Source organism: Trichoderma asperellum, chromosome 2, assembly GCF_020647865.1.
Source record: "Trichoderma asperellum chromosome 2, complete sequence".
In the NCBI taxonomy this organism is placed as follows: Eukaryota; Fungi; Ascomycota; class Sordariomycetes; order Hypocreales; family Hypocreaceae; genus Trichoderma; species Trichoderma asperellum.
The window spans coordinates 5,740,016-5,756,726 of NC_089416.1; the positions used below are offsets into that span (position 1 = coordinate 5,740,016).

Genomic DNA, 16,711 nt, shown 5'->3' on the forward strand with positions numbered 1-16,711 from the left:
TCCTTTTTTTCTTGGTCAGTGATGCAACTGACGTGAGAATACCATATTGTGCAACTCCAAGAGAGTCAAATGCGTCATATGATGATGTGGTATTGTCTTGGATGGTAACATATCACAAAGTACTGACTAGTGCTAGACTAGTAATATCTGTTAAACAGCATCAATCGTCATCGTGGGATTATCACCGCTTTATTTTCGCTTTAATCCTGATTATCGAAGTACACTATAGATGTATGTAGGCTAACCTATTGATTCCCCGGTATGCTCTAATTAAAGCTAGGAAAAAAAAAAAGACTGAAATTGGTCGAAAGATTCTTCTACTTCTTCTTCGTTATCTCACTTCCCCATCCTTTCCTTGCGCCTATCAGCTAATACCAGTTATCCCCTTCTTCGTTTTTTGCTCTTTTTCTAATTCAGCTGGACATAATTTCCTGATAAAAAAAAAGTTCGTTAGACTCCGATGTGATACTGAAAATCATAATGTTCTTAAAAGCAAGAGAGAACATACCTGGAAACTGTCCCTGCTTTCCGTTTATTCTCCCTGTCCACCACTCATTCTCGTTCTTAGTTCGCTGTACAATCTCAATAACGTCGCCCGCCTGGAAGCTCAAATCACCGTCTGCTTGCGCCGCATAGTCGTACAGTGCTGTCACCGTCTCGGGCGGCGGGGCTCCGCTTAGACGGCCTGGCTTGGGCTTTGGTGGTGGCGGAGGCTTCGCCTTGGAAGCAACAACCGCTGAGAGGTTTGCTCCACCAGGCTTTGTAGCTGTGCTATATGGCGGCGGCGCCGCTTCACCTGGATCTTCCGCGTGAAAACTGCCAAACTTGGGACTCGTCTTCTCTGGCGTCACAGAACCTGCGGTGAGCAATCCCTGAGGCTTGCTGGCCTCAATGGTGGGGCGGGCGCCATGCTTGGGGGGTGGCCGTCGTTGTCCGGTCGTCTTGAATTTCACGATGGATAGGGCTTCAGCTTGCTCTTGGGCATCTCCTCGCTTCTCCTCGAAAGCTTCCTCAATATCCCTGGTCAGGTCAAAGTATCCAATATCGCACCGCTGCATTCGCTCGTGTAGTGTATAGAAAATGTTGAGCTGCATGTAGTAGAAAGACTGGAAGAGCGGCTTGATGAACTCTTGCTCCAGCAGGAAAAGCTTCGGCAGCTCATCTTTCAGCAGGTTGTTGTAGTATTCAAAATCTTGCGTGGCTTGCTCGACTTCACCCTCAGCCTTCCACATTGCCTTTTCATCCTTGGCGGAGCGATCCTTCTTATCCTGCAGCTTCTTGAGAGTAGCACGGTGTCGATCGTAGTCGAGTTGCTTGTGATCTCGCTTCAGTGCAGTCTTCCGAATGACCTTGATGACATCTAGCAACTCGTTGGCAGGCCGGATCACCCTGGTCTCTATCGTTTCTAACTCCGGCGCCAGAGTCTCCTGCAGCTCCTGAACCACAGCCTCGTACTCCTCGCAAGCCGCGATACCCTCTGGGTTGCCCTCGGGCTTTATGGAGTCGGGGTCGGACACACGCCCGGAGATGGGCTTGTAGACTTCGGTCATTGCTTTGCTAAATTCAATCTGGTGGGAGAGCATGCCATTGATGGCCTCGAAGTATTTCTTGGACTCATCGTGGAGCTTCTTCGTCTCCTTTTCCAACTCCTGAAAGCGTCGCTCGGCGTCGATGTATACTGCGTCTTTCGTGTGCTCGCCGATGTTGAACTTGGACTTGAATTGTTGCGGCGCCTACATTGCAAGCCCAGGTTAGCCATTGCATCGCATCGCAGCCGCATCTCCTGCGGAGGTTTTTTTTTTTTTTTTTCTTGTTGCTTCTCCCAGTTTCGGAGGGGCGGCTTTCTGCTGCAGCCGCGTGAGGTGAGGGGCAGGGGGAAACCAGAAGGAATATTTACCCTAATAAGGCTCTTCTGGAAGCCTTTGAAACTCATGGTGAAGAGGGTTTAGCGGGATATGTGTATGATGTAGAGAGAAGAAGAAGCAGAAGCCCTGGAGGCGACGTGAAGCAAAGTCCGCGCGCAAAAGCACCGGCGATCCGGGAGACGGACAGGTGCCTCGCAAGCTGGGCTGGAGGTCAGCGGCCAAAGTCTAAGTTAATGTGTGCAGGCGGACAGTGACGACTTCCGTGGCTGTGTCGGCGCAGTTGGTTTGTGGCGCAGCGGATATTCGGGTCGCTGGCAGAGCCCTTTTGACGCCGGAATTGGCCACTAAGCCGCCGAGCTGGGTTCCTGGTCTGGCCTGCGCGCTCCGCCGGATGACGTCTGGCCGTCTGTTTGGTAGTCTGTAGCAGCTGGGCGCCGAGCTTGGCAGGCAACGTTAGAGATCAATGATGATTACATAGCAGCTACGCCGTCATCCCAGCACTGCACCTTAAGCGCCCCAAGCAAAGGGCGGAAAAGCAGGGAATAGCAAATCGTTGAGCTCATTGGAGCAATATTGAGATTCTACCACGTCCAAAATCCGCAATTGGCTAATGTGATGCGCCATTGGTGGTCTGCGCTTGTTCCATTCGCGGTTCTGATATTTCTGCCGTCCGTCCGCTGGGCGCCGCATTAGACTAACGGGTCTCGAAGCCCATGGATGGCGCTGCAAATACGGAGTACAGTACGTGTATTTACAGCCTCGCTCACGTAAACGCGTCAAAGCGTCTTGGACCTCTACAGCGACAACCAAGCTGATCACCACCACCGCTATTCAAATCCCATATTTCAACACAAATCAGAATCCATCTTATCCCAAATAAAACAATACAGATTTCACCACTATACCCATCGCTAATAATCGACCGCGATGGCACCGCCCACAGAATCTGATATCCTCACAAACTACCTCCTCCAGCCGGCTCCCCTGCCTTCCATAACCACCTTTAACCAATTCGCGCTGCTATTTCCTCGGGCACTGCACAATTCGCCTCAGCTGCGGTCTCTATACCGTGATCTGCAGGCCCAGCGCAATGTGGTGGTTGATGCTGTTGCCGCGAGCATACAGGATGAGGTGAAGCGCGGAGCGGCTATGAGAAAGGAGGTTTTGCGGCAGAAGAGGGAGGCAGAGAGAGATGATATGGACGGAGAGGTGGAGATGGAGAGAGCGGTAAGTTTCATGCATATATGCATTTTATTGCTTTTATCCTGTCTTTCTTTGCAGCCAGCAGGGAGAGAAATATAAAGCTGCATTGTCACTTCGTACATCGGCGCTGAGGGTTTCATACTGACGAGAGAGTAGCTGTTTGGCCACAATTCTGGAGTAAAAAGGGCCGCACACAGCTTAAACTCTGTAATACCAGAACTCGAAGGCGCGGTTGGAACGCTCGACGCAGAAATCAAGAGGCTCGAAGAAGAAGAGGCTGCTCTCCAGGAATCCATTCAGCAGACCATTGGCGGCTTAAGCGATCTCCGTTACGGCAAACTGTCCAACGGCAATCTTCGCGATGACATTATTGACGGCTTGAAATCACTCCAAGAAACATGCGAGAGCAAGTCATGATTGAAAATTGGATTTTCCCATTTTTTTTCCGTCATAAAGCTACGTATCTCATACCCAAAAAGCCCTTAACCAACAGCCCTCATTTTGGTATCATTCATAAAAGATAAGCCTCCGGGGATTTATCCCCCTTTTCATGATATTGATATGCATCATTCCATCGAACGCTCTATGGCTTGATACTAAATATCCTACCCACGACAAATCATACAGACTTTTTACGAGCCACTTGATCATTTTCGTTGGGCGGCAGCAGGGGCTCCACGGGGAGCACCGCCGGGCTGTCGGTTTGGCTGCATGCGGTTGCCCCTAGATTGGCATTATTAGCTATGACCGCGAGAGCCACGGGGAGAACGGGGTTTCAAACTTACATAAAGCTTCGGCTAGCGAAAGAAACGAGCAGCATGAAGGCCCAGTTGGGGAGGAGGCCGAAAACCCACATAGCGTAGCCAAGAGGAGTGGCCAAGCCAAGCTCAACGGCCTTGCCATTAAAGGGGTGGAACCAAGAATCGAGGAGAACAAAGCTCTCCTTGTTTCCGGCCTCGTGCAGCTTGACAATGTCGTCAGAGGTGACGGTGGTCAGATTCAATCTCGTCTTGTAGATATCGATGGGGGCTGGCTCGGGAAGCATCTCGATAGCCCAGATGTTGCCAGGGTTGGCAGACCAAGCGTTGCAAAGGATGGGCTGGCTGTCACAGTTGACAAGGCCCATATGGGGAGTGTTTGGGAGCTCGGCAAACTTGGCAGCCGTCTCGTTGAAGGCAGCCTCAATTCGGCCACAGTGGCCTAGAGCAGGCAGAGTCAGCTGCTCAATTTATATCAATTGAGACAAATTTATGCTTAAAAGAACTTACCGAAGCATGTCTTGTTACCGCCGCTGAACAAAACATACCACTCCTCGGGCGTCTTTGAGCCGGGTGCCACAGGCTCGTAGAGCGTCTCCTTCCAGTTATCCAGGCTCAGGACAGACAGCTTCATAGGACCCGTCTTGGCCTCGTGAGCGCCAGCGGCATCATATGTGCCGGGAAGCGGCAGCTTAGAGCTGACCTGTCCCAGAATCTGCTGGAATTGGGCCACATACTGATCCAGAGGATTCTCTTGGGCGGCGGCGAGGGCGGGCAGAGCCGCGACAAGAGTAGCTGCGGAGAAGCGCATGGTGGTGCTTACTGTTGGGGGAATGCGGGGGAGACGTGAAAACCAACGCGATGAGACCCGGATTACAGAAGACGGAGGAGGCAGAGAGCAGTAGCAAGAATGGAAGAAGAGGAAAGAAAAGAAGGCTGGGCTACGGAATGCGAATCTAATCTAAAGCAAAGTTTGGAGAAATGTGCCGCTAGCTGCTGCCGAGGACCCTGAATAATCGAGTGCTCGGGTTCCTCCTCTTGATTTGTTGAGCTCACGGCGGGCTTCTGATGGCCAACAAAGCTGAGTCGTCAGTAGGCGGAGGCCTGGACGGGTCTGCGTTAGCGCAGCAGAAGCAGCAGAAGGATCGCCGAGCTCTTCCTTTTATCATGTGTCATCTGCGCCATATGGATGGATGAGTAGATGCATTGCGGAACAGGGGAGATGATTGGCCAGATGAAGAATACCAATGGCTGTAACGAGGCCTACGATCACTCTCATGTCATCAACCTACATGTGCCTAGGTAGGTATATATCATACTAAGGTGCCTGATGTGTGTCAGTGATGTCGATGGACCAGTAGATTCTACTCAATCAGGTGCTGAAAAAGACTGTCGCGGGGTTGCAGGCCGCTTAAAGCCGCTAAATTCTAGAAGGCCGCAGCGACGAGCCCCCGCTGGAGAAAGGTGCGTCATTGGACGACGACCGCTTGGAAGTCCGGCAAGCCCAGGTTTCAATTAGAGTTCGCGAGGGCTGCAGAAAGTGTGGACTCCAATGCCCGGCGCGATGCAGGCAGGAATCAGTAGTTTGAACAGCATCTTTTCTGTCTTGCCAGCCTAGTTTTGCAGGCTTGATTCGATTCACCTCGACTCTTCAGGCGCAAACATTATTTTTATCATGGTATTACTTGTTTCTCGCCTCTCTGTCACTTTCCCATCGTCGGAGCCGAATTGGCTAATTTAGTGATTTTTATCTACACAGGCGCCCAAAGCATCTATTCCAAAGCGCAAACGCGGTCGGCCGTCCAACGCGTCCAAGCTCGAAATCAACGCGTCGCAAGAGCGCAACGATGCCGCCGAAGCATACGAAACTGATGCGCCCGACCAGATGCGCCCGAAGAAGCGCGGCAGGCCAAGGAAAAGCGTAGGCTCGCCTGATGAGGAGCCTAGCCCAGCGCCAGAGGGTTCCAAACCTGCGAAGAAGAGAGGTCGACCATCAATGGGGAGTAAAGCAAGGGGTCTAAGTGCAGACCAAGACGAGGCGACGCCGCCTCAGCAAAAGCGAAAACGAGGACGCCCGTCGCTAAAGAACCGAGAGTACGAAGATGAACATACACTGCAGCAGAGTGGCGAAGAAACCGAATCACCAGCCAGTCGACAAGGGACCAGAAGAGGGAGAAACCACGCTGAGCAGGAGTCAGAAGAAGATCAGCTACAGAATGACACCCCAGTACCGGCTAAACGAAAAAGAGGTCGCCCCTCTCTGCAGGCTCGACGAGCGGAAGAAGAGGGAACTCCAGAACACGGCCCGACAAAGGGGAAGAAACAAGCATCGCAACGAAAACGGGGGCGCCCATCACTACGAGATATAGACGCCCCGAATGAGATTCAGCGCAAACCTAGCGCCAAAGGAAAGACGGTGGACGGTCCGTCGATTGCGGCACCGAGCAAACGCCAAGGCCGTCCTCCTGGAAGCACGAGAGCCTCAACTGGGGCAGCAGCGGAGGATGCCAGGAGATCCCCTGAGGCTGAAGTTGAGCCAGCAAAAGATACGTCTCTGTCAAAGAAGAAGAAGCGCCAGCCTCATCAAGACGCCAACGCCGATGTCGAAGACGAAGACGATGACGATGCTCCCCCTTCGCCTTCCAAGCCGTATCTCCACGTCTCACCTCACGTCCACCGAATCCGTCAGTCCACCATCGAATCTAAATGGACCCCCTTACCGGACTCTACCATCTCAGCCGCTTCCTCAATGCTTCTCGTCGCTCACCGCCCCATCCTCCAACGCCTCTCCGGCAGCGAGCAGCGCCACGCTCACACCTCGGCCGCGCTCCGTCTCATCTCTCACCGCATCACCCGCAAGCTCTCAAAGGGCATACCCTTCCCTCCGGCAAGCATGCCTTCCGCTCGGGTGCCTCGTGGTGGTCGACAAATCAGCGCCGCCTCAGCGGCTGCTAATGTGATGGACGGGCGTGCCATTGAGCTTGACTTTGAGAGCGTTCTTGACGCAAAGCAGGCTCTGGAACGGCAACTGGATCCAGCGATCCACGCCGTCGAGCTGCTGACTCGCGAGAAAGAGAAGCTGGAGAGGGAGCTGGAGCAGGACTATGAAGCGCTGCGGAATTTAGAATCGAGCGCAAAGGCCCAGGGAAGAGAGTATCGCGGCATGCTGAAAAAAGCACATGTCTTGGCGCCCACGCCCGAGCTTGTTCATGAGCGGCAGAAGCAAAAGGTCGAGCAGGACATATCTTTCAGCCACTCTAATAGCTCTGCCTCGGGGGGGCTCTTCAGTGTAAGTTTTTTTTTTTTTTTTTTTTTTTTTCTTTTTTCTTGTGTCACTCTCACCTACGTCGTTGTTTGATGAGGATCGCTGACCGGGGGAATTCGGTATCATTGTAGGACCTCGAGGACCCAGAGCTTAAATCTTTAGCTCTCCAGCTCAGTGACCACATGGAAAGCATCAAAAACAACCTCCAGCAAACCGACGGCATCATTCCGCAGCTAGCCCGGAGTAAGGCCGCTTTGCAAGATATCTTGTTTAAACAGCTGGGCCAGGAGCAATATGAGCGCGTAGTGCTTGGGTGAAAAGAACGACGGACGAAGCAGCACAAATTTGAAAGCAACAACAAGGTATTATTTGTATTGGAGATGATTATTTGTTTATATAAAGGGCGGAGACAGGAGTTTGTTATTTCTCACAGGGGCTGAGCAAAGCATGCGTTGACTTTTCTAGATTTACCGAGTTGGTTTGTGTTACATATATCCCTATTGTCATGATTAAACGAACGGCGTATATGTGTCAAAGATGGGGTACGATTTACTTTAGCAGTATTAACAAAGAATATCAAATGGTTTTTTTTATTTTTTATTTTCTTTTTATTTTTTTTTATTCATCATGGCATTACATTCACGCAAATTAACAAAGTCGGATTATAAGCGTCACAAATCATTCAATTCAGAAAGAAAGAGATTGCTCTCAAGTCATTTCCTGACAGCCGTCTCAGACAGCCAATATAAATAACATATACACACACGAATGGTAAGTCTTTCAAAAACCAGCAACAACAAAGTAAGTACAAATCATCTGCCTCGCCGGATATATAAAACATCCAACCAAATAACCATGAAAAATCCAAAAAACACGTCTATCATGCAACGGCGCAGATGAGATTCTCATCTGCGCTGTGATATATACGTCTTTCCTTGCTCGAATCCCGTAAAACCGTATCCTTTTCCCCTCCTTTGTTTTTACAATACTCTTACAAGGCTTTTTTTAGTTCCCCCCAAAAAAGGAAATTGAACCCTTTATCGGCGGAGCTTGGCAAAGCCGGAAGAGGAAGGAAGGGCAGCGCCGCTGGTGGCAGCAGTGCCGTTGTTGATGGGGAAAGGCTGGACGGTGACGGTAGAGCGGATGGTGGTGGTGATATCAGTAGGGCAAGGAGTGGTGGTGGTGGCGGCAGCGTTGCCAGCACCGTTGTTGCCAGAACCGTTGCCCTGAGAACCGGAGCCGTTGTTGGAGCCAGAGCCGTTGTTGGAACCAGAGCTGCCGTTGCCGCTGGAGCCAGAGCCGCTGTTAGCAGCCTGGCCAGTGACGGCGGCGGCGGAGGAGGAGCCGCAAGAGCTGGGGACAACGGTGACGAAGACGGTGGAGGCAGGGACGGTGACGGTCTCCTTGGCGACGGTGACAGTGACGGTGGGAGCACCAGCGCAGTTGCCGGAGCCGTTGCCGTTGTTGGAGCCAGAGCCGGAAGAGCCAGAGCCGGAGCCACCGTTGGCGGGAGATCCGTTAGCAGGAGGAGCGTTGCCACCAGTGCTGGAACCAGAGCTGCCACTGCCGGTCTGAACGGGTTGGACTGTAATGTACGTCGTGTCAGTAGTGGTCGAGTGGAGGGTGGTGGTGGGCTCGGGGTTGGTCCTACCGTTGGCGAGGGTGCTGGTGACAGTGATGGTCTGACGGGTGGTGGCCTGGATGGTGGTGGTGAGCACGGAGGCGCTAGCTCCCTTGCCAATGGTCATGGTCAGGGTCTTGTCGGTGACAACATCGGAGAAGGTGACCTTTGCGCCGTTTCCACCAGCGGGGGGGTTGCCGCCAGCCTTGGCCGGGGTGGTCACGGCAGGGGCCGAGGCGGTGATGGTCGATCCAGTGATGAGGCCGGAGGAGTGGGCAGCCTGGAGGGAGGAGGAGATGCTGGAGGCCTGCTCAACGGGGCAGACGGTGGTGGCCAGCACAACGGTGTCGGTGACAACGACGGTGGTCCTGGCAGACTCGGGCAGGCTGCCGATGGCAGTCTGGTTGGTGCGAGCCGGGCAGTTGGTGACGGTGGGAGCACAGCTGATGATGGTGTGGACCGAGGTGGCGATGACGGTCAGCGTGGTGGGAGCAGCGGCGTTGTTGTCCACGGCAGAGGTGATGGTTCCGTTGGCTCTGGGGAAGTGCAGGTGGCGGATGGGCGAGCTGGCAGAGGCCAGGCCGGCGAGGAGGGTAGCAGCAACAGCGGACTTCATCTTGAAAAAAAGACTTGTGTGTGTGTGGTGATGTTTTTATTTGTTGTTTTTTTTTTTGCTTCTTGCTCGGATAGAGACTGTAGGCGAAAATCAATCCCGCGTATATATAAAATGAGTGCTGGTGTAAGTCGACGTCAAGCCGAACTTGGTGTAAAAAAGACTGGCTTTTTTTTGTTGTTAAGGAGTGAACGTTAGCTGTCAAACAGACGAGCTGCAAAAAAATGCAAAGAGAGACAGAGCAAGATTTTTATTTGGTGACGAAGGAAAAGAAGAAGCAAGAAGAAGAGAGAGAGGGAAAAAGGACGAGTCAGGATCGGATGGATATCGAGCCTTTTTGTCGGAGAGCGGCACGGCCTCACTAGCTAACAAAAAAACATCATGAACATAAACGCCCCCCCCCTTCTACCACCAAGAAAGAAAAAAACGGCCCCATCCGAGCCCCTCCAGTCCCAGCAAACAGCATCAATTGATTTGCTGATTCCCTCACATCCCCCTCACTGCTGCTCCCATGTACCATGTACCGCCCCTTGATGGAGTCGCAAGCCGTGGATGGATGTCACCGACAGGCGGCTCCGAGCTCTGGCGCTAAGATTTGGCCGAAGAGGTGCTAGCGCCAGGGGCCGATGCAGGTACGCACAGCTCTGCTTCAGGGACCTGAGACGAGCCCAGAGCCAATCAGTTGGCCGTTGCCAAAAAGAGGCGCTTTTTGCCCTTTTGATGTTTCCGTTCTGTTTGGCCCGTGTTTGTCCTGTATATTGTATGCTTACTCGGTGCCTGGTGCTAGGCCAGCTCTAGTCGCACGCTCTGCTCAGCCTTGGCGCTGCTGCAATTTTGGAGTGGCTGTAAATCGACTCAGCCAGTTCAGCTCTCTCTCAACTCCCATGGATATACTCCGTAGTACACATCTCGCAGCCAGCCCTCATTTCACTCGGCCTCTTCCCGAATGGGACATGTAGGTAATATACTTGGCAAAGCTCCCGTAACCGATGGAACACACCGCAGAAACTCTAGAAGAGCAAGGAAAAGAAGAAACAAATAACGATGCAATCACAAATAAAGTGCCAAGCCCAATGCTCAAACCCCGGTCCCGAATCAAATTTCAGCCGCAAGCCCGTCCCATTGGCTCAAGCTTGCCTTCAAGGGCGGCCGCCGTAACCAAAACACCCAGCAGGGCCCTTAATTTTCGAGGAGCCCCAGCCAACATGCAAAAGTATGCGCGGCCTCACAGGCACAATGCGTTGATTTCTTCTTCTTTTCCCCCTTCCATTCTCATTTCCAAGTATTTTTTTTTTGTTTTTACTAATTTATATTACAATATCAGTGGTACAGTACTTAGCTGCTGCAGAACTATCCAATTTTATTCACTTTATCTCTCATTTCATTTCCATCTTACGGTACCTAGACTTCGCACGCTTGATACATACTGCACCGTTGTACTTTTTGTGTTGCCGTTTAATTCGCTCAACAGCGCCGTTGGTTTTGCATACATGACCTGATCTCAGCCATCTGCCCGCACGAGTTTGCGCGTGGGCCAAGCATCATGTTTGTTCTTGCTCTCGCCTGATACAGTCCGCCCCCTTGGATTGGATTGGGCAAAACCCCCGCAAGTCAAGACACCCCTCCGAACCCCTGCGGCCTGCGGTCTCGTTGTGAAACGACCAGCTGCTGACTGGGCTTGTTTTGGCTTGCCACCGAGAAACAGGCTCAGCCTGTTGGTTGTACAGCACTGTAGCACACAATCGCCGATAGTTGCGAGTTGCTCCATCTATTCGCTGAATGCTGGCTTCCTGGTACTGCATACTCCATACGTCGCGCAGCATCAGCCGCACCGTCAAGATCCGAACCGCTTTTCTCCGCAGGATTTGCGCTGTGCAGCGTCTGTGCCACTGGTGTTACTCCGTTATCTAATTGTCAACGAGGTTCCCCCTCCGCTGCTTTCTTCCTGTATACGGCATTTTTGCAAGGGTAGGCCCCGTCAACCTTATTCTCAAGAATCCGTTTGAGATAAGACAGACGAGAAACACAAGAGGCCCCTGCGTCAACTCCCTTGCTTCCAGCGTGCTGTTACCATCATACTGCTGGCCAATACACGTATAGTATTCACACTCTAGTCCCGCGTTAAGGCAAATTTTTGCTGTTGCTTTTTTTACTTTTTTTTCTCCTCTCTCGCTCTATCTTCCCGTCTTTTGCCATCGTGCACACGCCATCATGAGAAGGAAAAAAAAAAATGACAGCCCTTTTGCTTATTTAGTCGGCATGTCACGGCGCGCCGGAGTGGGGAGTCTCCGAGTCAGCCACGGCCTCCCAGAGTGCGAATCACGGTGCCACGATGACGACTCTAGCACCGCTTGCTGCTTGGCGGTGCCTAAAAGTAATATCCCGCGTAGACCATCTTCGGCTGACCGGCCTGGCCGCCCTGTAAACTGGAGATTGCGTCGTAACGGAGCGTCTTGATGGCGCGCCATGCATCTTAAGCATTTACAGGTAAGCGCCGCGCGTGTAAATGGACATCTTGGATATGTCGGCTCTTTACTCCGTCTGATTACGGCTGCACTACTAAGTAGGTATATGAGGTATTAGTAGAGAAGGAGAAAAGAAGAAATCGGCGTCCAGAAAACTTCCATCACTCCACCTCCTCTATCCTTGGTCGCGGCCGTCCAGCAGCGTCCACCAGGGTGCCTTCAGGATTCACATGCAATCCCGCTAATCTCGCCAAGCCAGGCGCGGCGTTCGCCTCTGCGTGACTCGGTAGCAGACTTGCCATGCCCCAGTTCTCAAGGCTCTCTACAACGTCGCGTGCGTGTTGTTGTACCAACCCATCGTTATCTGTTGCGGCAATGTAGTTTAGAGTCCTCTGTATGTCCTCTCGGCTCTGATCTGTCAAGCCGAATCCCAGTTTTTGTCCGGATTCCTTGGCCTTGTCCAGGGCTCTCACAAAGCTGAGAATGACGAGAATAGCTGCCCGCCGCAGTATACCCTTCTCCAGCTCCGGCTCCATGGCGAGGATATTAATGCTGAGGTCGACTCCTGCCGAGACCAAAGTCGGCCCCATGCCAAGAATGTTCGTCTCAATGGCATTTCCAAAGATGGATAGAGCCGATGTTCTCATTCGAATGTCTTCGCTCCCCCTTTTGCTTTCCCATCCTTGGACAATTTGGGCCAATATCTCATTCTTGGCCATCTCATCAGGTGTTGCCTCTTCGTCCGCCATATCAATATCCTCATCGGCATTCCCACTAGCTTCTGCTTTTTTTCTCTTAAGCTCGTTCAACCTTTCCTCCCGTGCCTGTTTTGCCATTGTTTTCGGCCTGTATCCCCTTCTGCCCGCAATCGAGAGCATACTCTCGCCCGCATTCTGGGCTGCCTCCCCGGTAAACGTTTCTCCCAGTCTCTCAATAACCTGGAGTATTGCCTCGCCAAATCTTAGCCGAGTATCTGTAGATGACTTTTCTTGCGCGTCCAAGTAATGGTCAAGCAGCTCTTGCATGGTGGATTTGGGGTGTTTATTCGCTAGCTGCGTGAATATCCGGATGACTCGTAGGTTGATAAAGTCTTCGTTCTCTTTTAGGAGATTAGACATTAGGACTGTGACGGCCGAAATATCCAACACTGGGCTTTCGGCCACAATCAAGTTAGATAAGAGGTTCAAGCCCTCGGATACTACTGGTGGTGGGTTATCGCTATCTCCAGTAATGTAGTTCATCGCCAGGTTGTAAGTCTTGCGATCTTCGATCTGACGAGCAGTAGGGGCAGCGGTTTTATCATCTGGCTTTTCCACCTCATCCCGGTATTTGAGCAGCAGAGCCAGATTCTTCGCCGTGATCGAGGCATCACCTCGATCCTGGTCCCCAATCCTCGCCAGTGCACCTTCCACAACCTTTAGCTCAGCTGGGTTAATATCCGACTTCTGAAAGGTCGGTGCTGTAATGACCAAGTTGAGTAGGCTGAGTACGACTCCGATGATATCATCTCCTAAGGGAGTCTGGCTATCAGCTCGTAGCACATGAGATACGAGCTCCAGAAGTTGATCGAAATGGCTGATTAGTTTTTCTGGAGCCTTGTCCATGAATTTTTGTAATAACGTTACGTCAATAAGGGCCTCGACTGCCGAGTCTGCTTCTTCATCGTGAGTGACTACCTGTATAATCAGATCACCACTTTGTTTGCCTGCCGACTGTATCCATCGCCGTAAGAGATACAGAAAGACTGAAGAGACTTCCTCTGTGGTACACACAGAGCTCACAAACTCGACCAAATCCGTCGACTTGCTCTCGATTTCCCCCCAGTTTAATTCAGCCTCTTGCTTCTGTTCGCCGAACGCTAGGTGGATGGCTTCTATTCCTCCTTCAGGCTGAAGGTGGTATCGCCATTGCAATTCTTCTGCACCATGCAGGGATCCTATGCATCGAATATTACGGATAAACGGGATGATATTATCCACGTCACCGAACAGTCTCAGGTGGGTCTGCACAAGAATCCGCGCAGGCCTGCAGAAGCGCTTGTCAATATCTTGAGAGGCGTTCATCCATGAAGCAAGCGCCCAAAGTTGAAAACGAACGGGCTTTAGAATTCGTTTGCAAAGACCAGGTGAAGGATTTGACATGATCAAAAGCTCTAGCCGGCTTAGCGATCTCTCCAGATCTGAGGCGGTAACAAGGATTTTTGTTCGACCAAGCTCCACGATTTCATCAACCTCTTCTGACTTGAAAGAAGAGTCCGGTTTTGAGGATTTCAGTGATGGGTCTATGCCCTCCACTAGAGGTTGCACAAAAGCGTTCCAACCAGGGGCTCCTGTTTACTTAGGTTAGTATCTGAACGGACACGGGGAATAAATGTCGTTGTTTTGGGTAAATTCTCGCTTCGTTACCTGGTGCTCCAAATTGCTTTTTACCCAGGATACCAAATCCGACAATCTGCGCTGCAGTCTTTGCAACATCAGGCCCAGCCTCGCCATCGAATAAAGCGAAAAGCTGCCCCGAGATGCCGTCGAACCATTGCTGGGCATTCGTGGAGGCTGGGACAGATGACAGCAGCTTCGTTGCAATAGCAACAGCTTCATGGGTGATGGCAGCCCCTTCTTTTCCGCGGCTACCCCCATCATTCGTCGGTCTTCCAGTATTACTTGGGTGAACGGCAAATACAAATTCCATCGTAGCTCTAACACCGTCGGACCGCAGTGGCAGGCTCGTCAAGCTCCTCATCAACGGCTCCCTTAGCCATAGCGGAAGCACATTTGGCTTAATCAAGGCATTGAAAGCGTGTATCAAGATCCATGTTTGAGTTCTGATTGCATGTCAGGGTTTTCGCTGTTGGCTGCTTCTCTGAAGGAGCCTCACCTACCTATCAACTAGCTCATTATACTCGTGCAATCCTTGCTCGCGGCTTTCAGCAGTTGCCGATGGATTGAATGCTTTTTTGGCCGCATCAACAATATCCTGGGTGATTTTCGGCTGTGACTGTTGAGCATTCATCGAGTCTGTCGTAGTAGCTAGACTCCCTGTTTGGGCTTTACAGACGTTGAGTGTATCAAACCGAACACCCCGGGCAAGCTTCTCTTACAAATGAGCTGCTGGGCATTGCCTTCTCACATCATACACTGTGCTTCTGCACTGTGCACATACCGTCAATGTTCCAAGCTGTTCGGTGGTGATCACGTGTCGGCGCGTCCCGATCGTGGCCCGTGCGTCAAGCTCTTTCAAGATAGAGCTTCTCCACGCGTTTCTCAATGTTTACTAGCATATGAACCATCGTCAACGCCATTTCAGATACGCCAGTTCCTCGATTTGCTGCTGGAGAGGCTACTATTATCCAAATATCACGTCCCCTTGAGCACGTACTGCCTCTTGGATTTCTTCTTGTATCTCATGATCGAGCCTCCTTCGCTGCCATAAAAATGCAGCGCTCTTCATCAGCACGTCGCCTCCCCCACAGTTTCCCGACTCTCGTTTTCCGCAAGGAATGTCTACTGCAGGCCCCCCTCCCCAGACTTGGTCATCCGCAATATGCCGCTTCCAAACCTGCTCCAGGATCTTGTTGAATGCTGCAGCTGGATCTATTGCGGCCCGTCTCTGCCCGGCACCCAGGCAGCCAAGTCGAGCTGGGGGAACGAGCTTCGGAACTTAACCCTAAGCATACATCTGGTTTAGTGTTGCGCTCAGTCGTCCAATCCCCTTTCTAAGTCGATCGCGTTTCTTGGTGCTGTTCCTGTCGAAAGATAGGCACGACGGCTGACGTGGAAACCAAGTGTCGATGGACTAGGGGAGCGAACATCCAGTCACTACATAGTGCGCAAGAGGAAGGATGCCATGAGTCGTTTTGGTAAGATCCTCTGGTCTGAGGACGCTCGTCAGCCCTGTCCGCTGGAATTAGCACTATGGTCAAGAATAGGCTGTCCTTGAGATGCCGTTGGCATTGATGGGTAGATTGATTGTCTGTTGTCTGTTGGGATCTGCGCTGGTGGCCTAATCACCGCCAATGCAAGGTCTACGGCATGGAGCTTGAGCATAGAATGGGCTTCAAACAGCCAGAAGTCGCATTTCGCAAACTGCATTTCATCCCTATGGGACCTTGCTGGAAGCCTGCTTTATATCAGTGCTGCGAGGGCCGTACGGAAATACACAGAAATGCAACGACTTCTGACCAACCCAAAGCAATTCTACGCTGCTCTCGGATGCTCTTATATGCCCGCCCTCTTTTGGGATTTGAATCAACATTAGTATCAGCATTATGATCTCTGCCTGTCAGCCCCTTTGCTCCGTGGACCACACCACAGCACCCTGCTCCCGGTGTGTGATGCAGCTGCATCTAGTCTGACCAAGCGCATTAACCTTCAATCGTTGGCTTTGTCCCTCGATTTCGCAAGGACGCCAGTCCCCAACTGGGCTATTGCCCAGTAGCTTCCTCGCAGATCTTGCTACAAGTCTGCCGAGATGATAACGCGGTTTTTACGGATGTGTTTTGTCCGCGTGTTAACGCCCTCCTGACTTTCAACGTTTTGGGGAGGAAACAAAAACAAGTCTCCGTTGGCAGTGCGAGACAAACAGAAGGAGGGTCACTCGACTACACCAAGAATATTTAGGTTGCACTACGCGACTTGGACTTTGGACTAGGTGAGCTCGAAGAAGGCAGCAGGCCCATTATGGAAATGACTGGAGGCAAAGTCCGGAAATCGGTCCATTTTCGGACACCACTGATGCGACTCGGTGTCGATTCTGGCATGGAGCTGGGACCCATCTCGTGTTGGAGTCAAAGTTTAGTGCTTGTCCAGTTCCTTGACCAAAGTCGCCTGCTTTGAGTTGGATCCGCGGACAGTCTTCATCTGGCTCGGCTCATTGACATGTGCTCTATACAACTATTGGCTTATAAGGACACACCGTGGATGTG

General features: G+C 51.7%; 6 protein-coding genes across 6 annotated transcripts; 2 read left to right on the forward strand and 4 right to left on the reverse strand.

Annotated features, from left to right (window-relative positions):
- Positions 1-163: 163 nt before the first annotated feature.
- TrAFT101_004198 (uncharacterized protein) lies at positions 164-2,317 on the reverse strand. Its single transcript, XM_024902228.2, has 3 exons — positions 1,898-2,317; positions 509-1,733; positions 164-431 (listed from the first exon to the last, which is right to left on the reverse strand). Exons 1-3 carry the CDS (start codon positions 1,931-1,933, stop codon positions 409-411), a joined length of 1,284 nt encoding a protein of 427 aa, XP_024766020.1. The 5' UTR covers positions 1,934-2,317; the 3' UTR covers positions 164-408.
- A 354-nt stretch (positions 2,318-2,671) lies between these two features.
- TrAFT101_004199 (uncharacterized protein) lies at positions 2,672-4,007 on the forward strand. The gene is made up of 2 exons (XM_024899049.2): positions 2,672-3,092; positions 3,225-4,007. The coding sequence occupies exons 1-2, from the start codon at positions 2,793-2,795 to the stop codon at positions 3,483-3,485; spliced, it is 561 nt and encodes a 186-aa protein (XP_024766019.1). The 5' UTR covers positions 2,672-2,792; the 3' UTR covers positions 3,486-4,007.
- Positions 3,480-5,083, reverse strand: TrAFT101_004200 (uncharacterized protein). Its single transcript, XM_024907246.2, has 3 exons — positions 4,337-5,083; positions 3,854-4,268; positions 3,480-3,791 (listed from the first exon to the last, which is right to left on the reverse strand). Exons 1-3 carry the CDS (start codon positions 4,635-4,637, stop codon positions 3,716-3,718), a joined length of 792 nt encoding a protein of 263 aa, XP_024766018.1. The 5' UTR covers positions 4,638-5,083; the 3' UTR covers positions 3,480-3,715.
- Positions 5,084-5,356: 273 nt separating this feature from the next.
- Positions 5,357-7,671, forward strand: TrAFT101_004201 (uncharacterized protein). The gene is made up of 3 exons (XM_024902996.2): positions 5,357-5,504; positions 5,586-7,115; positions 7,223-7,671. The coding sequence occupies exons 1-3, from the start codon at positions 5,502-5,504 to the stop codon at positions 7,406-7,408; spliced, it is 1,719 nt and encodes a 572-aa protein (XP_024766017.2). The 5' UTR covers positions 5,357-5,501; the 3' UTR covers positions 7,409-7,671.
- An 86-nt stretch (positions 7,672-7,757) lies between these two features.
- TrAFT101_004202 (uncharacterized protein) lies at positions 7,758-9,727 on the reverse strand. Its single transcript, XM_024910462.2, has 2 exons — positions 8,743-9,727; positions 7,758-8,676 (listed from the first exon to the last, which is right to left on the reverse strand). The coding sequence occupies exons 1-2, from the start codon at positions 9,326-9,328 to the stop codon at positions 8,129-8,131; spliced, it is 1,134 nt and encodes a 377-aa protein (XP_024766016.2). The 5' UTR covers positions 9,329-9,727; the 3' UTR covers positions 7,758-8,128.
- Positions 9,728-10,563: 836 nt separating this feature from the next.
- TrAFT101_004203 (uncharacterized protein) lies at positions 10,564-14,840 on the reverse strand. Its single transcript, XM_024909238.2, has 3 exons — positions 14,669-14,840; positions 14,196-14,611; positions 10,564-14,119 (listed from the first exon to the last, which is right to left on the reverse strand). The coding sequence occupies exons 1-3, from the start codon at positions 14,797-14,799 to the stop codon at positions 11,952-11,954; spliced, it is 2,715 nt and encodes a 904-aa protein (XP_024766015.1). The 5' UTR covers positions 14,800-14,840; the 3' UTR covers positions 10,564-11,951.
- Positions 14,841-16,711: the final 1,871 nt, after the last annotated feature.